Source organism: Echinops telfairi, unplaced genomic scaffold (genome assembly GCF_000313985.2).
Source record: "Echinops telfairi isolate 266 unplaced genomic scaffold, ASM31398v2 ScPeMD7_18;HRSCAF=68, whole genome shotgun sequence".
NCBI lineage: Eukaryota > Metazoa > Chordata > Mammalia > Afrosoricida > Tenrecidae > Echinops > Echinops telfairi.
In genome coordinates, this window is record NW_022103915.1 from 98,995,487 (window position 1) to 99,022,281 (window position 26,795).

The 26,795-nt window shown below is 47.8% G+C and overlaps 1 protein-coding gene across 2 annotated transcripts in view; it reads left to right on the forward strand.

The window, feature by feature from the left end:
* The first annotated feature begins 345 nt into the window (after positions 1-345).
* The window catches only part of MAPKBP1 (mitogen-activated protein kinase binding protein 1), a 66,681-nt gene continuing 40,231 nt past the window's right edge, over positions 346-26,795 (forward strand). The window contains exons 1-3 of one of the 2 annotated variants that reach the window (XM_045287846.1): positions 346-456; positions 1,006-1,229; positions 25,384-25,475. In XM_045287846.1, coding sequence (XP_045143781.1) covers positions 1,113-1,229; positions 25,384-25,475 — 209 coding nt within the window. In that variant the 5' untranslated portion in view covers positions 346-456; positions 1,006-1,112. The remainder of the gene's footprint in view (positions 457-1,005; positions 1,230-25,383; positions 25,476-26,795) is intronic. The other variant, XM_045287847.1, reaches the window with a different exon arrangement.

A 26,795-nucleotide genomic window follows, 5' to 3' on the forward strand; every position in this document is an offset into this window, starting at 1 on the left:
GTCTTGTCGTTGGGGCTCTGGAAAACGCCGTTCTCTGGGGGCACTAGGTCCGATAATACCATAAAAGGCTCGGTTCTCTCAATTCTGAGACCACCTGTACCTACGAATGCTTTGACCGGAACCCGTGGTTCTGGACCCCGAAGTCATCTACTTCCGACGTCCTTTCATTGGCTCCGCCCCCATAAGCCTGGCGCGCCTGCTCTCCTAACGTCCTCCTGGGTACAGGCCACACCCCCTTGTCTTGGCCCCGCCCGCCCGGCGCCAGAGTTTGGCCCGGGCGGTAGTTCGCGTTTTGAGCCGCTCGTGCCACCATAGCTGCTGATGCCGCTGCCGCGGCGGAGCTGAACTCTGCGAGCGCGATGCCCGAGGGCGCAGTGAGCGAGGCGGCCCTCGCACCTCAGGGCTGGTGAGGGTGGGCCCTCGCGGGGGCGCTGACGAGCAACAGGGGCTTCCAGGGTGAGGACGGGCTGTGCAAGGGAAGGTCCCGGGCCCGTCTGGCTGACCGAGAGCGACCTCTGGAGGGTCGGGGTGGAGGAGGCTCCCGTGGCGGAACGGGTTTCTGGGCCGGGTGAGCCCCGCCGCGCACGGCAACCCCGCGGGCGCAGCGCAGGTGCTCAGGGCCCCTGCGGAATTCCTTGGTGGCTTCGGCGGCCCCCTTCCTTGAGCGCCGCAGGTACCATGGGAACGGTTGAGAATTAACGGGGACCAGACCAGTCACCAGTCTTCCCACACTGCTAGGTAGGGCCCACCCCATCCCACCACTGAAGCACTTCTGGCCGGTGTGGACCTGGCATTTCTTCTTAGGCGTCGGATCCTTCCCCACCCCCCACCCCTCACCACTTTTTAAATTTTTTTGAGCTTTATAAGACTGCAGGACTTGGGGGCAGAAAGGAGAGTGCAGTCAGGAAGGGAGAGAGTAATGCCTAGACGCGCACGAGCTGTTGGCTCAGCCAGGCAGAAGGTAAGGCATCTCCTCTAATGCTAAGGTGACCCCTGCCCTCTCAGGTCAGTACGTGGGCGCCTTGGAAGGCCCTGTAGAGTGGAAAGGGCGTGCCGCTGTTGAGACAGACGGGCTGAGACGGAGCCAGGCACTCTATCAAGGGCTCCTCATCATGATGGCTGTGGAAGGGTCAACCATTACCAGCCGGATCAAGAACCTTCTACGATCCCCATCCATCAAACTACGCCGGAGTAAGGCAGGAAACCGGCGGGAGGATCTCGGCTCCAAGGTGGGTTCTAGTATTGGGAGCTGTCCCTTCTCAGTCTTACCTTCTGCTGCTCCAGGCACCTCTCTGACCGTCCTCTTTCTGGGGAAAGAGGAGAACTAGAAACTCCTGTTGGTTCTCAAAATCCTTGTAAGCCCATCACAGCCCTTCCAGCACACATGGATTCGCTTTCAGGCTGAACAAAGTGGGGCAGCAGAGGTGGGCATGCATGCCAAGCATCATCCAGGAGAGATGCAGGAAGGCAGCAGGGGGTCATTCCTGGCCCCACTAAAACCAACGCTGTGTTTGGGGAAGCCATTTGATAGGCAGTGACTCAGTTTCTCTTCTTGGCAGAGGAGCATGAGACATAAACCTTGTTAAGGACTAAACTGTGACTAATGCAGCTGCAGGTGTTAGTGTCACAGCTGGAGTTATGTAAGAGCTGTAGTAAACACCTGGCCCGTGGAACTGATTTGGTAAATGCCTTGCCTAGGGTCAAAACAAATTTACTCCCCTCTCTAAGAGACCTAAATGAACTTATTTGGAGCTTCTTCCGATTGCTAACTTTAAAGGTGTCAGGAGCCTGCCAGAAGAATACAGCTGATTTGCCGAGGAATATTTGCTTATCTCGTTCTCTGTAAGCCTAGAACCCCTTCCTATCAGCCTTACTTCCTTGGAGGCTAAGTCCCTGTTCATCTCCTTACTGGGCTTAAACTTTCTTCAGGTTTGTGAGCCCCACAATTTTAGAAATACCAAAGTAGACTAAATTTGTTTAGTCCCTGAGGAAATTCGAGACTTTGTTCCCATAGGATCAGATCAGACTTTTGTGTTTCATTAGCAGCTTGTAAACACAGTAGCCCATGTGATGCAGGAGTGCTGTGGGGAGAGGCATTTACGATAGCAGCATTTTATTGCCTCGCCTGTATCTATCTCTTCAAAGCCGAGTAAACCCAGGGAGGAATGATTTAAGAGGGCTAACGTCCAGCATGGCAGTTTGGGGAGGACTGTGCAAAGATCCTTGTCCCTGAGCCGAGCAGGAGCAGACCCTTACTTGGATTTGGTCAGAAAGCAGACAGCTTTCCTGTCGATTTCAGCAGAGGTTGTACTGAATCAACAGTAACCACAGATTCCATGACACTGGAGCTATTGGTCCTTCTAAGAACTCTGATTCATAAGTTTTTCACTGGCCATTTTTGTTTAGAGGTAAATTACTGGGTTCTTCTTCCCAGGTTTGACACAATGGCTGCCACCATAGACCGAAACACAGCTACGATTGTGACGATGTTACAGGACCGGGCATTGTTCTCCATAGGGTTGTGTTGAGCCAACTCAGCAGCACCTACCTAACAACCACAACAAGGGCTCTTAGTAAAATCGTTGTTCATAGGGTTCTCTGGAGGCAGGAGAATGAGTCAGAAATTTAGAAACTGCTTTAGATTTTATTCTGTTGGCTCTTTTTTTGTGCTGGTTCATTCGTGGTCCTGTAAACCCTCATATTCTTGACTGGTAACTTAGCAATGACCAACATTACTGAAGCTACTAATCTCCTATCTGTGGCTTCTTGTACTGGCCAAGAGCTTGGTCTTTAGGTAGTGTTAGTATTGTAATTTTGGTCTAGAATCAGAAGGTATGGTCCCCATTCTATGGCATTCACCATTAATACATTCAACAAATGTTTACTGGGTGCCAGTGATGAATAGAAACATCCTTACCATTTGGAATGTGTGGCTAGTCAGCATATACACAGATAATTATAGTTTGGTATGGTAAATGCTGTCTTAGAAGCTTATATATGATGTTAATGGGGAGCACTGGGAAGGGACCCTACATCTACTTAGGAGAATCAGGGAAGATGTCACAGAAGAATGAGGCAAGAGGGGAAGAGGTTACCGAGGCAATGGTGGAAAAAGAGCCCTCACACCCCACACCGCCCCCTGCCCCACACCACCATTCCATGTCCTGATTTCAAAAGCAGTGCTTCAAACTGCTTTAGATGACTTGACCTGTTGCCCTGGAGCATGGTGTGAAGGAAAGGCTAAGCTGAAGTTGAATGGCCCTTGCTTGAACTGTCCGACTTGAAGAAGAGCACCCAAGAACAGTTAGCTGGCTTTGGGGTACCTAGGACCCTAAAGATGCCTGCTCTGATCGCACTCTCCATTCCCTGGATTGAAGATTTCTTAAGATACTGTAAAATCCTGCCTGTGGCAACCCCCACAGGCCCTGGGGTATCAGGCCTCATGAGCTGCCGAATGTGCGGTGATTGTGGTTAATGCATGGTTTCAGAGAGCTCTGGTTCATGGACAGCTAATTCTGAAGTTTGAAAAGAAAAAAGCACATGCCACTTTTGGGGGGCAAAAGAGGAAGAGACACGGGTGTTTTCTGCAGCGTTTGCCTTAGGTGGCCTGCTTCTTTGAATCAGACTGTTGCTTTGAATTGCAGTAGCCGTCCTCCTTTTCATCCAATCCTGCACTTATTTCTAGACCCACTTTATATTCACTGGGCTCTCTCTCCAGGCTCCAGCACCTTGGAACCAATCTCTAATTGTCTTCATTTCCTCGGGGCAGAGGGTCGTGTTCTTATTTCCATACATCATACTGCTGAAGGCAGGGTAAAGCGTGCAGTAAATAGTAAGTGAATGATTGCTGAGGAAATGAATAAGAATAACTTAAAGGTGTCAAATACAGTGGGGGTAACCCTGGAAGTCCAGGAAAATAAGAAATGGTCAGGAGGCGTTTGTGACTGCTTAGTTGAGAAACCAAAAGTAGGAATAAGATGGCGAGAAAGAAGTTGTGTCGCAGCCCACGGAGGTGTGAGAGATCTGAAGCGAAGTAGTCCACATGTGCAAAAGGTAGTGCTTGATGAAGACCTTTTCCTGCAGGAGAGGGCTGGGCGTGCTTCAAAGCCAATGTGAAAACCAGTAGAGATGAGGATTGAAGGCACCACTCAGACCCAGCCCCAACCCACTGAAGGCGAGTCGGTTCCAACCCCTTGTGACGCTATAGGAGGGAGTAGAACTGCTCTATAGGGCTTCCCAAGGGATAGTCTTTATAGAAGTCGGGTGCCATGGAGTTTTCCTGGGGTCCCTGACATTGCAATTAGTAGCCCAATGATTACCGCACACTACCAGGGCCTCCCCTTGCAGATCCCACTGTCATCAGCTCCAGCCAATTTGGACTCCGAGGGACCTTATGTAAGATTTCTGAGGCTGTAAATCTTACGGGATCTTAATAGCTTCATCTTTGTTTCGAGGAGCAGCCGGTGGGTTTGAGCCTCTGAGAATAAGTGAGAGCTGGGGTTTGTGTTCTGCTTTCTTAAAGGGCGTGGCATCCCTGAGATCAGTGGCCTTTATGTCCAGTCTGCTGAGTTGTTGAAGTGTAATGCAAAGGTATTGCTTGTGAAGGTCCCTCGAGTTCCTCCAGTCCTTTACATGGCACAGCCTCCTACCTTTCCTCTCGATTGTGCCTCACCAGCATGAATCTGTTTTCCTTAAGAAGCAAGTGTGTTGCAACCCTTCCCCCTCCTTGCGTTTCTGAAAGATTTTTATGTGGAGGGAGCTTGGCTGCTTTTCTGTTTTAACAAAGCACAGAAATGGACTGGAGCCGAGCAGGCAAGATTGAAGTTAGGGATACAAAAGGACTGCCTGTCCCGGAGGACTGTTAGGTTTTGAAAAAAGTAAGTGAAGTAAGTTTTGAAAACCCCCTCCTCCTCAGTAGCGGTCAGCCGGTGGGGGTTGTGTTTTATCCCCTCTGGAACAATGGGCAGAGTGACGCGCAGCTTTCTCCTATGTCTCAGTTTTTATGATTGCAGATCGCACTCATAGTCTCCCTCTCTCTTCTCTGGTGCCTTTGCCTTTATGATGGCGCCATTTATATGTGGCACTAGGAAGGGTTTGTGCAAATAGGTTTCATGGGAGAGTAAACTGGCAGTCATTGAATTTCAGCTTCTGCTCAGTGTGTGAGCCCCAGGTGTAAGTGTTGAGACTCTCATCTGTCTCTTTGGTAGTGGGGAGACGTTTCCTTTCCAGAGCATTCATGAATCATTGTCCTTGCTTGATGGCTCTCAGCTTGGAGGAATGCCCAAGCAATGTTTAACTACATCCGCATCCTGGGCCCTATCCTAGCTACCTTGAATCAGAACCGCAGGGGGTCAAGTGTGTCAAGTTGCATATATAAGAGGGGGCTTAAGAAGTGCATGAGAACTTGTCTTTTAATTCCATAAACTTTTTGAAGCTCCTTCGTCTTACACTCCACGAGAGGCCTACTGGTGGCACTGGTTGGTGTAGGTGCTAAGAGCCTGAAGTCTGTGGGCTTCATACCCAGCCCTCATGAAGGCGTCTTGTAGGCTGTGCAGGTACAAAGCCAGCCTAGCCAGGGTTATTCTCTTCCTTACAGTTTTAATAGCTCCTGTGTCTTCTAGACCGGTTGCTCTGTAAACTGTCATGTGAGGAGAGATTTGAGAGGATTACACTATTCCAGGGTCAGATCTGAGGGGCCGCTCATTGCCTTACTAAGGCAGATGAGGAATTTCCTTGGTGGACCGAAGTAGGAAACTTTGTGATAATATCCCTCTGTCCAGGCCAATCTTTATGTCAATGTCACCTATCTACTTTCCAGTTCCACTGCTCTTGAGTTGATTTCCTAATCATAGTAACCCTCAGACTAGAAATCCTTATGGAAGCAGACAGCCTCATCTTCCTAACCAAGGGGTGCCTGGTGGTTTTGAACTGCCAACCTTACAGTTAGCAGCCAACACCCAACCTACAGCTCCGCCTTGTGTAGGGTTGCTATGAATCTTAATTTACTCGATGGCAGTGGGATCTAGTACCTGGGTGAGACAAACATGTAAGTGCTCCATCACTAACTGAAAGGTTGGTGGTTCGGATCCCCCTTAGAGACAGACCTGGGGATCTGCTTCTGATAGGCATAGCCTTGAGAACCCCATGGGGCGGCTCTACTGTGTACACATGGAATCTCCAGGAGTTTGAATGGATTCTCTGGCCACTTACAGCATCCACTGCCCGCTTCCCTTGGGACTCAGAGGGTCCAGTGGTTATTTTAGTGGGCTCTCTGCCTACAATAGGTGACCAAGGGTAGAGGCCCTGTGGCCAGCAGCCCTGCTCCTCCCTGCCTTTGTAAATGACCTTGGGCGGTTCTTGTTTTCTCTCTCGTGTATTCTCTAATTCGGGCCATGAAGTGTCTTGGGATCTTCAGAACAGGTGGTGTGAAAGGAAAAGTGTCAGTGTTCTCATCGCTGTGCTTCTTTGATCTTCATTTCATTCCTTCTTCCGTGCCTGCAGCTGCCCTCAGCCTTCAAAGTGACTCTCACGGTGGGGGAGAGAGAGAATTCCCCTTCCCTGGGCCCCCGCACTTCTTCCTCTGCCCTAAACGGCCGGTCCCTTCAGGCTCTGTTGCCTTTCAGCGCCTCCCCTCCTCGTCTTGGCCTCACTCACTTCTGTGGCTAGTGGCACTGCGGCTTTTTCCAAGTGTCTCTTTCCTCTCTCGCTCTGCACTGAGGCAGATTTCCCTGGTTGGGTCCGTTTGAGTCACCATCTTCCCTGCTGCCAGTATTCTGAGTCTCTTAGGAGCCATTGGTATTCCTCTGACTTCCCCTCCCTCTTCCATTTGTCATCTGTGTGTTTTCATTTCGTGACTCAGGAAGCAACACTGGTAGAACTGAAGCTTCAGCCTGACCTTGGTGACCCCACTCCTGAGCCCAAAGCTGGGCTTGTGCTCTTATCACTGCCCCTTTGTTTGGAAAACCGTCCATGGGACTATGTTTATTCAATTCTCAGGGAACACTGTCTGTCCTCCTCCTGTTCTGAGTATCTGTTGGTTTTACTTCGTGTTCAGACTGCATGCGAGGTGTTGGTCAGGAAAAAAGCTACAGTGTTGTTGGTTGGGATTGTTACCTTAGCACGTCTGCATTGCTGCGAGATAATCAGCCTTGGCTCCGCTGTTTCCCGCAGGCTGCCTTTGCACTGCAGCTCTCAGCAGAGGCAGAGAATGCGAGCTGCTCACCTTCTTGGGGGTTGATTACCACACTTGTGGATTTTACCTAAACTTCTGTTACCGTTACAAATAAAGAGGAAAACAGTTAAAAAATAAAAAAGTCAAGAAGCCACAGCCAGCCTGGGCAATGAGCATGGTGTGGTGGGTATTTTTAGGGCGCTCAGATTTTCCAAGCCTTGGCTTTCTTCGGCATTGTACTATACTTCTTGGTGGTCACTCCATTCCCTTGTTTTTGAAGGACTCTTACAGAAAAATGACTTCCGTGTATAGAGGTCACCTCTGAGACTGCTAAGTCGTAAATTCCACGTGACTCCCCCACTGTCAGCCTGCCATAGATTATGTGTGTGAGGCTGTTTTCATTCCCTAGTTCATAAAGCAGTCCTTCAAGATTGTGTTCAGACTGTATTTCTAAGTCTGTATTTCTAAAACTGAAACGAGGCTGAAGATACTTCCCCTTCCCTGCCCTTCCTTCCCAGCTGAGATTTCAGTTCACATGGAGACGGTGGAACCACCCTTGTGGAACCACACTGTCGAATTCTCTCTCCGAGCCATCTGGAGAAGGGTGTGCGCCCTGCCCCTCTGTGCTGAGCTCCCGTCTTTGCTCAGCCCTCGCTCGCTCGTCACGTGCCCTCCGTTTCCAGATATGTGTGCCTTCAGTGGACTGCTTGCGTTTCCCAGCCGCGCAGCTGACCCTGGTAAGGGTGCTGGCATTTACAGTCAGACCTCCTGAAAGTGTGAAATAGAATCGATGCGGAACACTTTATGAAATGCACTGTACTCCGAATACTTACAAAATGCTCCCCCATGTGACCACCACCCAGGTCAAGAAGTAGGGCACTGCCGAGGCCTTAGTAGGTGCTGAAGGAAGTTATGACGCCAACAGTGTCATGGAGGTGGGTGAGGATGGGGATGGGGTTTGCGTTTTATGTAATCAAGGCGACCTTGTTTTAAAAATGCAAATACCCAAACAAAGACTTGACCTTGACGGTTTGTGTCGTGTCCCCCCCACCCCCCGTCGTTATGAGGGTGTTGTACCGTTCACCATTTCAGGCATTATGCTGTTGAAACCATCGTTGCCCTGCCCATTTGGCCTCACCTTCTCCCCCTAGTAGTTATATTAGAAACAATAATAGCAGTATTAATAATAACTAACATATTGAGTTTTTGCTGTGTACCAGGTGCTATACTACATCTATTACACATAATTTTCAATTTTCACATAACTCTGTGAAGAAAATATTGTCCCCATTTTGTAGATGAGGAAACCGGTGCTAGAAAAGGTCAGATGAATACCTGGTGGTTTCACAGTAAGTGAACATTGTAAAACCTTCTGAGCTCCCATGTGCAAACCACGACACTGAGCACAAATGTACACGTAGTGTTGCTCTTGCCAAGTTAACCAAGAGTCACATCTGCACTCAGCTTGAGAACGTTTACTGTGTCTCCCCAACAGTCCCAAAAGATCAACGTGATGGGTTCTCCGACTTCACTTCATCACCATAGCTCAGAGATTCTGGTCCCTCTGTGTACTTGCTCCTTGCATTCTGCTCCAGCACCAGGGTTCTTGAACCATTAACCCCACGTCTTGCCCTGGGTGTCGATAGAGCTGTGTAGTTTGCATGTCAAGTTGACAGGGCCCAGCTGTGTGGTGGGTCCCAGATCCTTTTATTCTGCTCCTCTAGTTGGGTTGAGGTGAGGTGGGAAGTGAAATAGAGATGGACAGATGCCCTTGTGTGTGTGTGTGTGTGTGTGAAAGAGATGAGGCTTTAAACTGCTGTGCTCTGGTTGGTAGGTTGACTGTGTGCCTTATATGTTTAACTAGTTGCTGGTGCTAACTACATAAGCCAGAGTTCAAACCCACCTGCCGCTCCTTTGGGGAAAGATGAGGCTGTCTGCTCCTCTCAAGATTTAAAGATTCAGAAACCCCAAATGGGCAGTTCTACTCTGCCCTGTAGGGTGGCTATGAGTCGGAATCGACTTCGAGGGCAGTGAGTCTGGTTTGGGAATTTAGTTGCTACCCCAGATCTCTCCCACTTTATCTCTGAATTCCCTCTCTCGTGTCTCTGCCTCTCCCTACCCACCACTGAGCTTGTCTTTGAGAGCTGCTGCAGGGAACGGCTGGGTCAGATTGGCTGTTTTTGGATGGGGGCAGTAAGGATGGAGGAGAGAGAAGTTCCATGCCCAGGGCTGCCCTGGATGGTGAGAACTGGGGACCAGCGAATAGGAAAATGAGTAGAAATGAGGCCACCTGCCCGCCTGACTCAGTTTGTCTGTGTGGACCCCAGGGCTACGAAGTTCCCAGAGCATGTGCTTTGCTTCCCTTGAGTCCAAATTGTATTATGAGGAGAGTCTTAAAAAGATCATGGAAGTTTTTCTTTGTCTTTCAGTCTCATTTTTCCATGGACTTTTGGAAGGCCCTTATTCTTTGATTTCTTCTCTCTCCTATGATTTCTTCTCTCTTCTCTCTCCTATGATAATAACCATAAGCACAGAAACATAGGAGCTGGAAGTCTGGCCTCCTGCCGCTGCCCCAGTTTCAGTCCTGGGTAAAGGAAGCCCCAGCCTAGGTGAACTGGGTGGAGGGCAGCCCACTTGCTGTTGTGATCTCTGGGGAGGAGCTCGGAGCATGCTCAGAAAGCCTGACCCTTGCCACCTCGCTAGTGCCTGGGAGTAAAGCTGTCAGCTGCCTGTCAGCACTAGACTGTCAGCAGGAGACAGGTTGCTGGCCTGCCTCCGGTACCCTGACACTCAGGGGCTGGCCTCTCTTGGGGAGAGCACGGTATCTTTGCACCCCATGCTTGTTTTCATATGACATCGTAACTTGGAGTAGACTTTTCTAAACGTGACTCTCTGCTGGGATGGGCTTCCTTCCCCGGGCTGCTTTGGTCTCACTCAGACTCTTTCTCTCAGGGCAAACCCAGAGCTGGCTGGAGAATAGGACTAATTATCTGGTATTACATAGACAGTGGGGGAGAGGAAGTGGGACTCTTGTTGAAATAAATGCAGATTTTGATTTCAGAGCTCTGAGGAGCCCTGGGAATGATGTCTGGTAAGAATTGGACTGCTAACTGGAAAATGGGTGGTTCAAACCCACCAGCCACAGTGAGGGAGGAAGTTGAGGCTCTTTGCTCTCGTAGAAACCTTACAGAGAGGAGCACTATGAGTCACAATCCACTGGATGGCAGTGGGTAAGGTGAGCCTTGAAACTCTTTCCACCAAGCTCCAAGTGATGTTAGCAGTAATCTTCTATGGACCATATTTTGAGGAGCCAAGCCAGGGCAGTATGGAGTGAAGGGGAGGGGCATGCAGGGGCTGCTATCCCTGCTTTTGAGGAGCTAGCTTCTCATTGGTAAAACAGACGATTAATCGCCTTCTTCCTGGGGCTGTTGTAAGATTAAATGAGGTTTAATCGGGCGAGTGATGCATGCAGTTCACATGGAGGTTCAAGTCTACCTAGAGCAGTGATTCTCAACCTTCCTCCTGCTGCCACCCTTTCGGACAGTTCCTCATGTGGTGGTGACCCCCCAACCATAACCTTATTTTCGTTGCTACTTCATAGCTGTCATTTTGTTACTGTTATGAATCGGGCGACCCCAATGAAAGGGTCATTCAACCCCTAAAGGGGTCGTGACCCACAGGTTGAGAACCGCTGACCTAGAGGCATCTCAGAAAAAAGGCCTGGCACTCTGCCTCTGAGAAATCAGCCATGCAAATCCCCGATGAGCACAGTACTGCTGGACGCACACAGGCGTGCCATGAGGTAGGGTTGCCGCAATGGTAACTGGGCTAGTTCAGTAAATGTGAGAGCACATTTTTCGTTCTTTTTTTCCCTGGATTACAGGCTTTATTGGCAGTCGAATCCTGCCGGCTTCTCCAGTGGGGAGGGAGAGTGGAAAGGCAGAGTGAAGTGAGATGGAGAAGCCGGAAGCACATTTTAATGACTACATATGTTTCTAGCTTTAAAAATCCACTACCCTAGGACAAGGTAAACCTACCCCATAGGGTTTCTAAGTCTGTAAATCTTTAAGGAATTTTTATGTCACATTTTTGTCTGTGGAGTGGCTGGTGGTTCAAAGCTCTGAGCTTCTGTTTTGCAGCGAAGCACTTAACCAGTGTGTCACCAGGACTCCTGCTTGACAGTGATAAGAGGTTGCTAATGTTGAGGAGGCTCCTCAGTGTTATCAGAAGGGTGGCTCTTGGGAGCCCTGGTGGCATAATGGTGACACGTTGGACTGCAAACTGCAAGGGTAACCTGTTTAAAGCTACCAGTCGCTCCTCGGGAGAAAAAGGAGGCTTACTGTCTCAGAAACCCACCGTGGCAGGCTCCTCTGTCCTATCGGGCTGCAGGGAGCCAGAGTGGACTCTGGCAGTGAGTTTGTACTGACCCAAAGGTTGACAGTTTGGGTCAAGCCTAGCCTGTGGAAACTTGAGGGTCTCCATGAGATGAAAGCGACCCCAAGCTCTGGATCGTGTGACCAGGGTCCATAGATCGAGAATGGTGAGGAGCTTTCTAACATCTGATAAGATTTTCCTTTTCTTCAAATTCCCATTTGTAAGAAGTCGCAGTTTGACATTTCATCCTCCCCCCTGTGCTGCTCTTGTTGTCTTCTTTCTTTAGCACCTGTTTCTTGTCAGTGCTCTCACCTGCATCAGCAGCATCTGAACCACTCACCTAAGCAAACACTTAGCAAATAGTCTTTTTGATGTTAACTTCTACGGACCTTATGTCAGGGCTGTGGGTATGATTTGAGGGCTTAAAGAAAAAATGTCAACCAGTGACCTGGGGGACGGGGAGCCCCAGTTTTCTGTGTCTGCCGAGAGGCCTTTTTTTAATTGTTTTATTAGGGGCTCCTATGACTCTTATCACAATCCATACACACATCAATTGTGTAAAGCACATTTGTACATTCATTGCCCTCGTCATTCTCAAAACATTTGCTCTCCACTTAAGCCCCCGGCATCAGGTCCTCATTTTTCCCCTCCCCCCCCTCCCTCCCTGCTCCCCCCTCCCTCATGAGCCCTTGATAATTTGTAAATTATTATTTTGTCATATCTTGCCCCGTCCGACGTCTCCCTTCACCCACTTTTCTGTTGTCCGTCCCCCAGGGAGGAGGTCACATGTAGATCCTTGTAATCGGTTCTCCCTTTCCAGCCCACCCTTTCTCTACGCTCCCAGTATTGCCATTCACACCATTGGTCCTGAAGGGATCATCCACCCTGGATTCCCTGTATTTCCAGTTCCTATCTGTACCAGTGTACTTGCAAGGTAGAATTCGGATCATGATAGTGGGGAGAGTGAGGAAGCATTTAGGAACTAGAGGAAAGTTGTATGCTTCATTTTTGCTACATCACACCCTGTCTGCCTCCTCTCCTCCCTGAGACCCCTCTGCAAGGGGATTTCCAGTGGCCTACAAATGGGCTTTGGGTCTCCACTCCGCACTCCCCCCCTCATTCACTATGGTAAGATTTTTTGTTCTGATGATGCCTTATACCCGATCCCTTCGACACCTTGTGATCGCACAGGCTGGTGTGCTTCTTCCATGTGGGCTTTTTGCTTCTGAACTATATGGCCGCTTGTTTACCTTCAAGCCTTTAAGGAGAGGCCTTTTTAATAGTCATGACTTTTAATTTTGATAGAACCTTTTCTTCTTTGAGAGCTAATTTATTTATGTGGAGAATTAATTTGGGGAGGAAATTAGTCCCAGACTTTTTCTTTCCAGATGGAGAATCTATAGGCAGAGTGAAAATACATTAATTTTATTACCTGCTGCTTTAAGTTTCTAATGTGAACAAAGTGAATTGTTCCATTGTAAACATTTTTTGCTTAAAAAATGAAAGTACCACTACCAGCAGCAATAACCAAAGAAAATGAGAGTAGAAGTGCGAGACAGGTGTATCTTACCTTACAGTGTGGGTGAAAGCACGCTTCAGTCCAATATAATGAGGATAATGTGGTAAGTCAGTAGAAGAAACCCGTGTTTACCCATACTTTTTGATCCAGCAGTTATCATTCTGAGGTCTTGTTCTGTGTGTCCACTCACACAACAGCATAAAAGTGTGTGCTGATGTGATTCTTAATAGGGAAATCTCTGCTAATAGTGGAATCTATGAAGTACTATCATCTAATTAGCCCTCAATAGAGGATTGGTGTGCATCCATGAAATGAAATACTTGCTAAAAATAATGATGTCTTTTATGTACTGATGTGGGATATAAGAGATATATGAATTAATTATATGAGAACATAAGAAGCATATTGTCTAACAGATATTCTTATGTTAATAATTATGTCTTTGTTCAAACACATACGTGTGAGTATGTGTGTTGAGAAAAGTGAGACTGTAAATACTAAGCCATTGTTCATATTGGTTAGCTCAGGGAGAGGTAGTGGCTTTGGTGGATATTTATCTGTTATATATGTTTCTCTAATGTTTGAATTCTGTACAATGAGTCTGTTACTTTTTAATTAGAGAAAACCAATAAACAAAAATATCCAGTTTAAATATGCATGTTTCATATAAGTTTCATTTAAAATTGGTTTCATTTAAAACTAGTATGTTAAAAATATTAATTCTGTATACTCATTAAGACAGTTATGCACAGGTGTTGATGAAAAATTTATCTGATATAGTAAGCTTTTCTTTAGAAACGATAGCACATACAAATATCATCTCACAAACCCATTAGATTCAATTTCTAATACCTTCAGAAATATTTCCTTGGTAAGATTAGGTAAACACAAGGGAGCTTCAAAAATGTTGAGGGAAAATTCCATTATCTTTATCTATTTTCCGTGACCTTTTTGAAGCTATCTCATTAAATACATACTTTCCATAAGTCCAACACCCAGAGATGGCCACTGTTAATATGTGCTTGACTCTGTTTCTGAAAAAGGGCATTTAAACAATTTTGAAAACAACACTATTGTCATTTCTATATCTAACATTGTACGGCCTATTGACGTCAGAGTCACGAGAACAAACGTTTGTGTGTGGTCATTGAAGACACATGGACATTGCCGTTGAGACCGTCTCCGGTCTGGGTGAAGAGACATCAGAATCCTGCTTCCTGTTTGCACTTCTGACACTGACAGGATAGAAAGGAGGAGAAGCAGTTCTCTAGGCGATCAAACAACATGCCCTTGTTCAGCAAGTGCCATTGTAGCCAGTCCAACTCGTCGTGACCCTACAGGACAGAGCAGAGCTGCCCCGGTGGGTTTCTGAGGCTGTAAATCTGTACTGTTAGTACAGGCTAGTGGGTTTGAGCTGTTGTTTAAGCACTGCCTGTGCTGTAAGAACAACCTCTGCCCTCCTGGAGATACAGATTAGTAGGAGAGGTGTGACAAACTATAAGGAACTTCAGGGTAAGGTACTAAATAGGACATGCCATGTGATTGAAATAAATCAAGTGCGGCTTTCTGAGAACCAAGGAGAGAGCCATCTTTTCAGCCCAGGGTGACCATAGGGAGCATCATAGAGAATGTAGCATTTATGCTAGTCCTTGAAAGAAGGTTAGGATTTCCGTATGATCTAATGAAGGGGAGGGACATTCCCGGTAGAAGAAGAACATGAATTAAAGCCCAAGGCTCCTTCTGAGAAGATTGAATAATCCAGACTGACTACGCATGGGTCGTGTAGGTGAGTAGTAGGAAATAGGAGAAGGTTAGGCCCACTGACAGCTTTGCATGTTGTGCTGAGACATTTCTCCTGCATTGAGTTGGCCTGAGGGAACTGTTGAGGGCTCTTGAGCAGATGAGGGATATGAGCGCCGTGAGTCGCTCTGACTGCCCCTGTGAGTTGGAATGGGGTTTTGGAGTGTTAAGCCATGTAAAGGTTACTCTTGTGAAAGCAGGCCAGCATCTGCCGGGAGGAGACCGGTTAGACAGTCACTGCTGTCTCCAGGAATATGGGGCTGAAGGCCTGGCCTAGGGTTTTGGCACTGGGAATGGCAAGGAAGTAAGTATTTGTAGAGAATAGAAGAAACGGCCATTCTTTCCAGCGGATTCTGGTGGCACAGGGTCGAGTGATTGCAAGGGCACCGAGAGCTCTCTCCACTCCCCTTTTTTGCCCCAGGACACGCGTTCACTTTGCACACTTAGTCTGGTGAGGAGCAGTGTGTACTTTCCCTAGTTACCATGTTGGGAACAAAGGCCTGAAGAATTGGTGAAGGAGGAGAGATTGAACCCTTGTCGATGATCAGACTTTTGCCTCATTCAACTTTTTTTTTTTTTCTAGTATGGTCTTATTGTAGAGAAGACTGGCCTTAGAGAATTATTTTTTCCTATTCTGTTTGCTTCAATTGAGACCTCTCCTACCCATCCCCATGTAATAACTGTGAGAGAGGAAGGGAGGGCAAAAGTGCCTGCTCAGTACCAGGTACTGTGTGAGTGAGGTTTGAGCGTGCTCGGGACTTGGCCATGTGCAGATGGTTATACTATAACTGAGCCTTTTAGCTAGAGTTTCCTTCCCCCCCTCCCCCTCTGGTCTGATGCCAGCCTGACCTCCTCTTCCATCTGCACACGAAATCAGATTCTCATGACACTGTAATGTCCGTTGCCTTGGAAATTGGTGTCAGCTGTCCACATTGACAGTGTAGATTGTCCTATGAGCAGGACCTGAGTGAGCTCTGGCCTCATGGGCTACTGTGGCATTAGGAAGACCACTTGGCCTTCCTCTTTCTGTAACCTGTTTGGTGAGGAGAGGTCAGACCTCATTTTTAGGCCTGCTGTGGAGACACACACACACACACACACACACACACACACACACTCACACACACACCCATAAACGCTAGAGTCAGTAGGACTGCACGCACGCACTCACGCACACACACACCCACCCACACACACCCTAAATGCTAGAGCCAGTAGGAGTGGACCAAGCTCTTGTCCCTCTTCTTTTTCCTGCTGCTCTATCTTCTGCCTTCCCCAGGCCTTTTTCACAATCTGTAGCCAGGTCATTGTGCCCCTTCCTGCCTCTGACCAGATGGAAAGAGCAGGGGTGAACCTGGAGTGTTACAGTGCTATAAACAGCCCCCCCTCCACCCTCCAGGTCCAGCTACTGAATCTCTGCCCAGTGCCTGCTGGGCTTCCTCTGTGGCTTCTGAGTAAGTGGCGATTCTCAGAATCTGGTGGCGAGTCCACTGGGGGAGATTAGAGTGCAGTGTGTGGGCAAGAGGCGAGCAGCGTTATTCTTAACCCGCAGGCAGGGCGGGTAAGTTGCAGAATGCTCTGCCTTGGACAGGTCTCTGACATGTCTGTTTATAGAAAGAGCAAGTCCATGGTTTGGCTGGAATGACTTATAAGTCAGGTATTTATAACTTGTATTGAGTGGAGTTGAGAAGTGGGAGGAGGGAGGTGGAAGAAGGGAGCGGGTAGTGCTCATGGCAGCAAAAGCAGAGCGAGCTTGCTTCCTCCCAGTTGCCAGGGTTTCCTCACCAGTTTGAGGCCAGTCCAATCCTAGGTGACCCTGGCCTTTTGAGGCTCTGGCCTCTTAGTTCTCTCTTAGCTGTTCCCATGCTTTGTGGATCGCTGTTGTGGCCCTTCACACTAGGAACGGGAGAGCAGAAATGAACAGTTTATGCCAGGAGCCCAAGCAAAAGGCCTATTCCTAGCAGTGCCATTGTGACTGTTAGCTCCCCTCCAGCTTGTGAAATAATCAGATCCAGGGACTGTAGAGCCCAGAAAAGCTTTTGGAAGGCCCTGGCGAGGATTCCATTGGGAATTTGGAACCGTGAGGGTCCCTGTTCTGTGCTGCCTGGGTTGCTGATACCTCTGGAATCTGGAGAACCAGTCCTTTTAGCCCGCACATCTGACTGTCCCTCCCTTCTAGAAACGCCGCTGCCCCAGCTTCCTGGTTTTCCTCCACCCTTTCTAACGGCCTGGCATCTCCTTTTCTCCGTACTCTAAAAATAGGTATTCCTCCAAGGTTCTGGCCTCAGTTTCTCTCTCCTTACCCCCTCCCCCTTCATCTCCTTTCCCATTGTACTTCCAGCAGTGCTTTTCCCCTCCTGTGAATAATTCTCTCTCATGTACCAGTCCTGTGTTTGTTTCTAATTGAAGTGTTTTTTTAAGCCCACACACAACCACTGCCAATGAGTCAGTCGATCCTGACTCATAGCAACCCTATAGGCCATAGTAGAACTGCCCCTGTGGGTACTATGTCACCAGGGTTCCTTAAAGTGTTCTCTGGCTCCTCCGAAATATCCCTGCAGTGCCTTAGACTCAACACCTCGGAAGCAGACTTCCCGGCTCCCATCCTCCTTTGTCTAGACCCACGTCCTCTGTTCACAGCCCTCCCTGCTGCTGATCACTGCGGTTCAGTGTGAGTTGTCTGTCTTCTGTCTTCAGACTTGTACACTCCCCACTCCAGCCTGACTACTACCTTTGTGCTATCGGAGTCCTCCTTTCGCTCCCACTCCCACTAGCTTCCTCCTGGACTAGATCCTCGACACTGCTCACCAGGATTGTTGTGACACCCTTGCCTGTGTGTATGTCTGACATCATTGCCAGATTTGGCTTGTAAAAAAACAAACCAAAAAACAACGTTTGTTGTATCCCCTGCTCAGAATCCTTTGATGGCCTCTCAAAGCCTATAAACTTCCTCCCCCTACCTCCTCCCCCTTAGTTCAGCATTCAAGGCCCTTTATGGTCTGTCACAACCTCCCTTCCCTGGCTTAATCTCCTACATGGTCTTTGCCTTCACCATTCCTTGCCTGCCCTGTTCCTTCCTGCTGCCAAAGTTCTGCACATGCAGCTTCCTGTACCAAGTGTCACTTGTGTCTGTATTTCTGCGGGTGAAATCCTGTCTATACTGCAAGGACCAGCCCAAATAGCATTTCACCCTCCACAAAGTCAAGAAGTCTTCCTTGTTTCCCTTCCTTGATCCTCTTTGGAAACCATGCTCTTCCTCTTGTGTGAGCACTTTATGTTACGCACGGTGCTCATCACATGCTGGATAGCTATGTAGTGCGGCGTCATCTTCTCTAGTGGCGTTGAGTTTCTCGAGGGTAGGCTTTGTCTATTCTTCATTAGGATCCTTCACAATGTCACGGTGACTTTCAAACATTTTTTTTTTGAGAACAACACATGAAGAAGTACATTTACAGTGTGACACCTCCCCTTTCCCTTCCCCCCTCTCACCAAGAACAAGTTGCACCATCAATAATTATACCTACTCTAGGCCATGAACTTGTATTTTCTGTTCTGCTTCATTCATTTCCCACTAAATTGATTTTGAGACGTATTAATAGGTTGTAGTCTGCAGGTTGGAAAACCCTGTTCTTTTTTGGATGAATAAATGGTGGTGTCGCTTCCGAGCCACCTGTTTTTTCCATCCACTTTAATGAGAGCCAGAAAGCACTTAAACACTTGCCTTTATTCTTTGATTCTCTCTTGGGAACAGGCCTTTATGAAGTTATCTCTTTATCTCATTAAAGTGAAATGATTTTGCTTACCTTCTTTTTCTCAGGCGCACACACACAGTACTGCCCTGCCTCGGGCGTGGGGAGTGGTGGGGATTCACGCCCGTGCACCCTCCCTGTGGTGGTTCTGCCCTCAGCAGCCATGTGTTGGGGGAAAGATGACACCGGCTTCTGTCCTCCATGTGACACCCTCCACCTGCCAAAGCCAAGACTGCCACAGCTCGGGTCTTCTGCCTTTGGCTGTCGGGGGAGCACTACCGTCTCCCACGCTCCGCGTTTCCGGGTGCATGAAGCGACATCTCTAGAATGGTCTGTAGCAGCGGTGCTTCCAGTCACTGACCATCGAAAGTTCCTTGAGCTGGTGTGGCTGTGTTTTGGGCTATGCTTCACGGACTTTTGGTTCTTGGGGGTTTGGATCTGAAGTGCTTATCAGAGGTTGGCTGTAGGCCCCATCCTAGACTTTCAGAACAGCCCTTTTCCCCCAGACCCTCTTCTCTGCCTTGATTTCCCTTCATGAGTGCTTTTACACTCAAAGGCTTACTTTTTTAAAACCTGCATTCAAGAGAGGCTAGTCAGTGTCTCTCAGAGTGAGAGCTGAGGATCCCAGAAGTCCCCCAGCTCCGCTAAGAAGGTCCGTGACGGCCTCTTTTCCCCCAGCTACGTAGCCAAAGGAGGCCAGCTTCTTTTCCGACGCTTCAACTAGCATAACATGTGGCTGTGCATTTAATGCAGATGAGAATCCAGCTGTCTTTTATTAAGCTAGGCAGCAAAGAGATTTGCAAATTGCGAAACAGTGCCACTTTTCTCACTGTTACTTTTGTTTTGGGAAATCGAGTTATTTTTAATAAAAATGTTATTGATGTTAACATGGAATGGGTTTATTATTGTGATTTGAAGTTAATAAGCACATGTGTAGACATTTTAGTTGTTTTGTAATATAGTAAATATAGATAATTCTTTACCTGTCTAAACAAAAGCATAGCTCTTTGGGATGCTTGTTCATTTGTTAATTTTTATCTCAAAACAAAAAAGTTGGGAATTTTGGGGGTTTTAGGTAACATTGTGATAACAAACAACCTCAACATTTCTATGACTGAACCAATAGTTGATTTCTTGCTCATCCTGCACGCTCACTGTGGGGTCTGCACGGGACCTCCCTCCTCATAGTTACTCAGGGTCAGGGACCCAAGCTGTGGGGCTCCTGACTCATCACCAGCTACCATGAGTAGCAGTCAGCAAGAGGGACACACACTGGTTCCTGAAAGGTTCACTGACAGTGTCACTAGACAGTGACAGAGCACCGTGTACATGTACCACCTTATAACCCATAAGTAAGAAGCCTAAATCCAACAAAAATATACCTTTTGGAGTTCTTCCTACCCTTTCTAACCCATTGCTGGGTCAGTCTGGGTCAGCGAAACACCTGGAGGACAGAGAGATGGGGGTGTGAGCTACAGAAGGACATTTCTTACAAAGTACTGAGCACCACAACCATGTGTTGGACCACATCCTTCCTCTCTTTTCATATTGACTCTGCAGTATTTGGGGTCCTATGGGCGTATTGGTTAAGTGCCTGGCTGCTAAATGTCAGATTGGCTGTTCGAGCCACTCGTCGCTCCGTGCCATCTGTTTACACAAAGGTTCCAGCCTTGGAAACCATAGGGGACTGTCTGAGTCTGTCCTGTAGGTTGAGGTGAGTTGAAATGGACATGAAGGCGACTGGTTTGGTTTTTTGGTTTCCGAGATATGTAGAACAGATAGTAAGTAAAACTATATAAGGTGGCTTCAACAAGTTCTTGGAAGCTGGAATGAAAGGATAATGGAATTTTTCTCTTACAGAATAATAGAAGGAGCAATTTTGTGCTCCTGTTCTGTATACAAAACCAAATGTTCCCTGATCATTGGGCTCTCTGTATGCCCATCCTTAGCGAACCAAAAAACCAGACCCACTGCCATCAAGTCAGTTCTGACTCATAGCAACCCTGTAGCTTTACCCATTTCAGATGCTTGGTGGGGAGCAACTCCACCATCTGAAACCCCCCTTTCACTGGAGTATTGATGACTGGTCTTTCCTTGTTTGGGAGCCACCTGTGCCACACACTTGCTTACTCATTAGATCTCTGTCAAGGGCCCTTTCTGTGTCAGGCAGCTCTCCACAGCCCTAAGTCCGTTGTGAGAGAGAGCTGGGTGACTAGCTAAGGGAGAGCTTTGGGGCAGAAGGAGTAGCATATGCTAAGAACCCGAAGCTAGACTGCTTGTGATGCTTAAGGTGGCCGGTTGGATGGAGTAGAGTGGTGACAGTAGGAAATGAGGTCAGAGAGGCCTGATACTGCGAGGGCCTGCTAAACCTGGGCAAAACATTTGGGTTTGAACTTGAGGGTTGTTGAGCAGAGAGATACCATGATCTCGTTTATACTTTAAGGGAATCTGGTGGTTTGTTCTGTTGAGAATCATCTATGGGGGGTGAGGGCTGAAGTAGGGAGACCAGCTGGGAGCATGAGTGGTACTAGCAGCTTGACTCTGGTGTGTGCTGGTGAATGTTACAGTCTCTGGGTTGGTGAGAAGTGAAGCTCTGATAGGGAACGGGCTCCACAATTGTGTGGACGTGGGCCCTTTAGCCTGTGGTGTGTTAGCCGTGGGTATCAGGATGTGTCTGTCTCCATGTTTCTAGGGCAAGTGGAAGCTTTATACCCTTTTTGGAAAGAGAGGATGGGGAGAAGGTTATTAAAGAGAGCGAGTGTGTCATTTCATAAAGTCCATTGCCCTGAACCTCGCAAAGTAAGCCTGGATGTTAGAGACCATGCAGGAACTCCAGATTCGCCAATCCTTTGAAAGTGGAGCTCAGCCGCAAAGCTCCCTGCAAACAGGAAGCTGGTTTGAGTTAAGAACATAAAATAAAAACCAGCTGATGGCCCTGAATGTTTTCCTCCCTCTCCTCCCCATCCACAGAGCCAAAGGAAACTGCTATTTCTTCCTTGGATAGCTGCAAAGCCAGAAAAAGAAAAACAAACAAACCCATAAATGCTTTGAAAATAAGCCAAGCTTGGAGCCCAAACTCCTGCTCTTGGGGTTTTCCTCACCTGGAAGTACTGTGTCTCTGTGCAGCGTCCAGTGCAGGCACTGAGCACCACCTACGTGCTGGGGCCTTCAGGCTGCTCGTGGGACACGAGACCAATGCAGTGGGCTCGGAAGGAAACAGACTAGAAAGGAGCCTTGGTCGCATGCAATAACAAGTATTGTTTTCTAGAACTTAGCTTTCAGGTTTATACCATGCACACATATGCATGTATGCATCTACCAGATCATGAGATAAAATGTGTTTAATGCCATGGATCATGGTCAAAAAGTTTGATAAACATCTGAGTAACACATGTGCTTCCTGCTTTAGAGCAGTGTTGAAAAAGTCCAAGGTAGTCTCTGAAGTAAATTTCTGGGGAATTGGATCATCAACCCACAAGACACCTACTCACATCCCCATCGAGAGCAGGGCAATGGAGAACCAACAGACTGCTCTGTTTCTTTGGGGCCAGAGCTGAAGCCTAAGGGGAGAGTGTGTCACGTGCAATAACACCAAGTATTGTTTTCTCGAACCTTTGTTTCTGTCGTATATGCATGCACACATGCATGTATTTATGCACTGGGACAAGATATAAAATGTTTGCCATACTATGGATCTCGGTCAAAAAGTTTTAAGACCTTTTTGAACCTTGCTAATCTGAATCCAGAGATTTGCCTGAAACCAGAAGAGCTTGAAGGGACTCCTAGGCGCACAGCGGTTTCCCTCAGGTACTTGATTTGTTGTATTGTACCTTTGCACCCACCTGGGAAAGGATGCTCTCTCCTCTGTGGAGCCAGATGGTGCAGCAGGAATGTTCCAGAGGGCGCCGTGCCCAGGAGCAGGGGTGGCAGCCTAAACCTTCCCCTGAATGCCTTTTCGCCAGGCTTGAAGAGCTAGCTCCGAGGCTACAACGTCACAGTGCTCTGCTGCTACCTGAGCGGTTGGGGCTCCAACCTACTCGGTGGCTCTGCAGGAGGAAGACCTGGCACTCTGCTTCCCTCACGATGACCCGCCCAGTTCAAACTAAAGTGGTCCTCTAAGAGCACGTTGAGTTTTCCAGTTAGTAATGTTAAAGAGAAAAGATCTGAAGACTATCTTAATGGTTTCCGGGATCCCCCCACCCTGCCATAAAGCAGGAACACCTCAAGAGGGTTTCTGGGTCCCCTCCTCGCTCTATAAACAGTCCAGCCGGTTTACATGACTAGTCAGAGGCCCCCCCTTGCTGAGCCAAGGGAGATCCAAGACCTCTCTGAGGACCAGTGCAGGGAGTCCAGGCAGCTCTAGTGGAGACAGCACCCGGAGTGACTAGCAGGAGATCACACTGTAGTCTGACTCTCAAGCGTGGGATCGTGTAGTAGGAAGGCCAGTGAACTCGTTCAACACTAGTCCAATGTGTGTCCTGGGGCTGCAGAATGTGGGGTAGCTATCGTGAGGAGAAGCATGGCACATTCTCATGTGATCATGAGATCCCTCTTAGAATATCTGAGTACTTTATTGGCTTTTCCCTTTCATCTCTGCTGGAGTTGTGGGAGAAGTATAATAATTAAAGTACTCTGAGAATCTGCGCTTTTGCAAACACTGCATTAAGCCAGGTTTCCTAGGCAGGTAGCCTCCCTGAACTGGCAGGACACTTGTGGGGTAGAATCCTCCGATGGAGAAGAAGGTCATGGTGGGATGCCAAGAGTAAGGGATGTGTTACCTAGTTGATACCAAACACTTTTCTTATTCATAGTAGATCATAGGGGCTTTCCTTTATGCCCACCAAGGCATGAAGATCAGTTACCTCCTCAATTCTGGGCATCTGAGGACCCACGGCTTTCTCTTGTATATGGTGCCTTCCTGGGTTGAGGCAATACTTGATCTTCGATGGCCAGTTGCTTCTTTCCCAGGGTACCAGCAGACTGAGCCCTGCTAACGGCACCTGAGGCTTTTCCAGGGCATCAAGAGGCCTGCATGACCCCCTCGTGGTGTAGTGCAAGCAGCAATGCAAGGTACGCCAACTGCTCTGTGCCTGGAGCAGTAGGGAAAGAAGGAAAACCAGGAAGAGGTGGAGGGAATGGAATGCTTGGCTAATTGCCTTCATGAACAATTGCGTCCTTTACCATGAGGCCAGAAGAACTGGGTGACAACCCAGACCTTTACAACTGTAGCAGTAGGTACATCATGATCAATGGAGAAAAGATTCCAGTTGTCAAAGATTTTGTCCTCCTTGGATCCACAGTCAGTGCTCATGGAAGCAGCAGCCAGGAGATAAAAGACGAGCTGCTGCACAAGATCTCTTTAAAGTGTTCAAAAGCAAGGCCGTTACTTTGAGGACTAAAGTGCCCCGACACAAGGCCTGGTATTTTCTTTCTTTGGAAATCATTTCATTGGGGGCTCATGTAGCTCTTATCACAGTCCATACATCCATCGTGTCGAGCACATTTGTACATATGTTGCCATCATCATTTTCAAAACATTTTCTTTCTACTTGATCCCTTGGTATCAGCTCATTTCCCCCTTCCCCCACCCTCTCTCCCTCATGAACCCTTGATAATTTATAAATTATTATTATTTTTCATGTCTTACATTACTGTTGTCTGTCCTCCTCGGAGGGGTTTACATGTCGATCATTGTGATCACTGCTTCCTTTCTTCCCCCACCTTCCCCTTCCCCTCCTGGTATCGCTACTCTCATTGTTGGTCCTGAGGGGTTTATCTGCCCTGGATTCCCTGTGTTTCGAGCTCTTAACTGTACCAGTGTACATGCTCTGATCTACCCAGATTTGTAAGGTAGAATTGGGGTCATGATAGTGAGGGGGGTGGGGGGCGGGGGGGCCCAGAAGCATTAAAGAACTAGAGGAAAGTTGTATGTTTCATTGGTGCTACACTGCACTGGCATGGTATTTTCCATTGCCATAGATGCATGTGAAAATTGTCATTGAATAAGGGGAAGGGAAGATCAAAGAAGAATTGATGTATTTGAATTATGGTGCCAGTGAAGAATGTTGAAAGTACCATGGATCGCCAAAAGAATAAACAAATAAATAGGTCTTGGAAGAAGTATAACCAGAATGGTTCTTAGAGGCAAGCATGGTGAGACTTCATCTCATGTACTTTGGACACGTCAAGAAAGACCAGCCCCTGGAGAAGGCTACCGTGCTTGGTAGAGGGGCAATGAGAAAGTGGGAGGCCAGGGACAGGATGGATTGACACAGTGGCTGCAACAATGGGCTCAAACATCACCACAATTGTGAGGATGGGGCAGGCGTGGGCAGTGCTTTGTCTGTTGTGCATAGGTTTGCGATGAGTCAGAACGCACTCGATGGCGCCCACAACGACAAGAGCGTCTGTGTGGGATCAGACTCTTCAGGTTGCAAACGAAACTTAAGGGGCAACAAGGAGCTGATGTTGATGGGGGAGGAACAAGTCAGAAATGTAGAGTAAGATGGTATCCCCGCTTGAAGACTGTAATTCAGGTCACTGACGTTTGTCGGTAGAAATTGTTGAATTGTTATCTGTTCTGCTGTACAGATTCTCAGCAGCAGCAGCAGCAACAGAAAGAGACCTATGGTTAGGACAGAACCTGGAGAAATCAGGAACTACATTTTCCTGAAAAAGGCACTAGCCTTGCAGTGTGGTTCCAGGGCCCTGCTGCACCTTCTTCCCTACCCTACTCTGCTCATAACATGTCTCTTCTCTTGTTTCAACAGGTGACCTTGGAGAAAGTGCTGGGAATAACAGTATCTGGAGGCAGGGGACTGGCCTGCGACCCCCGGTCAGGTTTAGTCGCCTACCCAGCCGGGTAAGTGCCTTGGAAGTTTATTGGGTACATGCCCTGGGATGGCGAGGGCCTGTCTGATATCTTCTGGGAGATATATGCAGGCAAATTTTTTGGTGCATTTTTGTAAAGGAAGTACAGTCCTATGTTGGGGGTGGTCGTTGTTTCTACAGTCGTTGCTGTCTTGCTTTTTGTCCCTCGGCTCCTCATTTTTTCCTCCTCCCTCCCTCATGAAACCTTGATAATTTATAAATTGTTTTTTCATGACTTGCACTGTCTGATGTTTCCATTTACCCCCTTGTCTGTTGTCTATCCCCCTGGGAGGTGGTTATAGGTAGGTCATTGTGATCGGTTCCCCTTTTCTCTCCCCACCTTCCCCTTCCCCTCCTGGTATGACTACTCTCAATATTGGTCCCGAGGAGTTTATCTGTCTTATATTCCATGTGTTTCCAGCTCTTATCTGTACCCATGAACATGCTCTGGTCTAACCAGATTTGTAAGGTAGAATTAGGGTCATGATAGTGGGGGGAGGACGCTTTAAAGAACTAGAGGAAAGCTATATGTTTCATCGGTGTTATACTGCACCCTGACTGGCCCGTCTTCTCCCCATGACCCTTCTGTAAGGGGATGTCCAATTGCTTGCAGATTGGCTTTGGGCCTCCACTCTGCACTCCCCGCCTCATTCACATTATGATTTTTTGCTCTGGGTCTTTGATGCCTAATACCTGATCCCATCGACACCTCATGATCACACAGGCTGGTGTGCTTCTTCCATGTAGGCTTTGTTGTTTCTCAGCTAGATGGCCACTTGTTTATCTTCAAGCCTTTAAGACCCCAGATGCTATATCTTTCGATAGCAGGGCACCATCAGCTTTCTTCACCACATTTGCTTATGCACCAGCTTTGTCTTCAGCAATTCTGTTGTCGGGAAGGTGAGCATATCAGAGTGATGGATTATTAGAACAAAGTGTTCTTGTGTTGAGGGAGTACTTGAATAGAGGCCCAATGTCTACCTACTTCCTTAATACTAAACCTATAAATATATGTACATAGATCTATTTCCCCATTGTATATAAATATATTTACATAGGTACATGCCTGTATTTAGATCTCTATAAATGCCCTTTGTCTCCTAGTTCTTTCCTCTATTTCCTTTTACTTTGTTCTTGTCCCACTATCATGTTCAGCCTTCATTTGGGTTTCAGTAATTCCTCTCAGTTACATTGCCCTTGATCCAGCCCTACCAGACCTCCTACATCCTCCTTGCTATCAATTTTCATCACTTATTGTTCCCTTGTCCCTGGGTTTGTTAACACCCACTTCCTTTCCCCCGCCTCCCCCTCT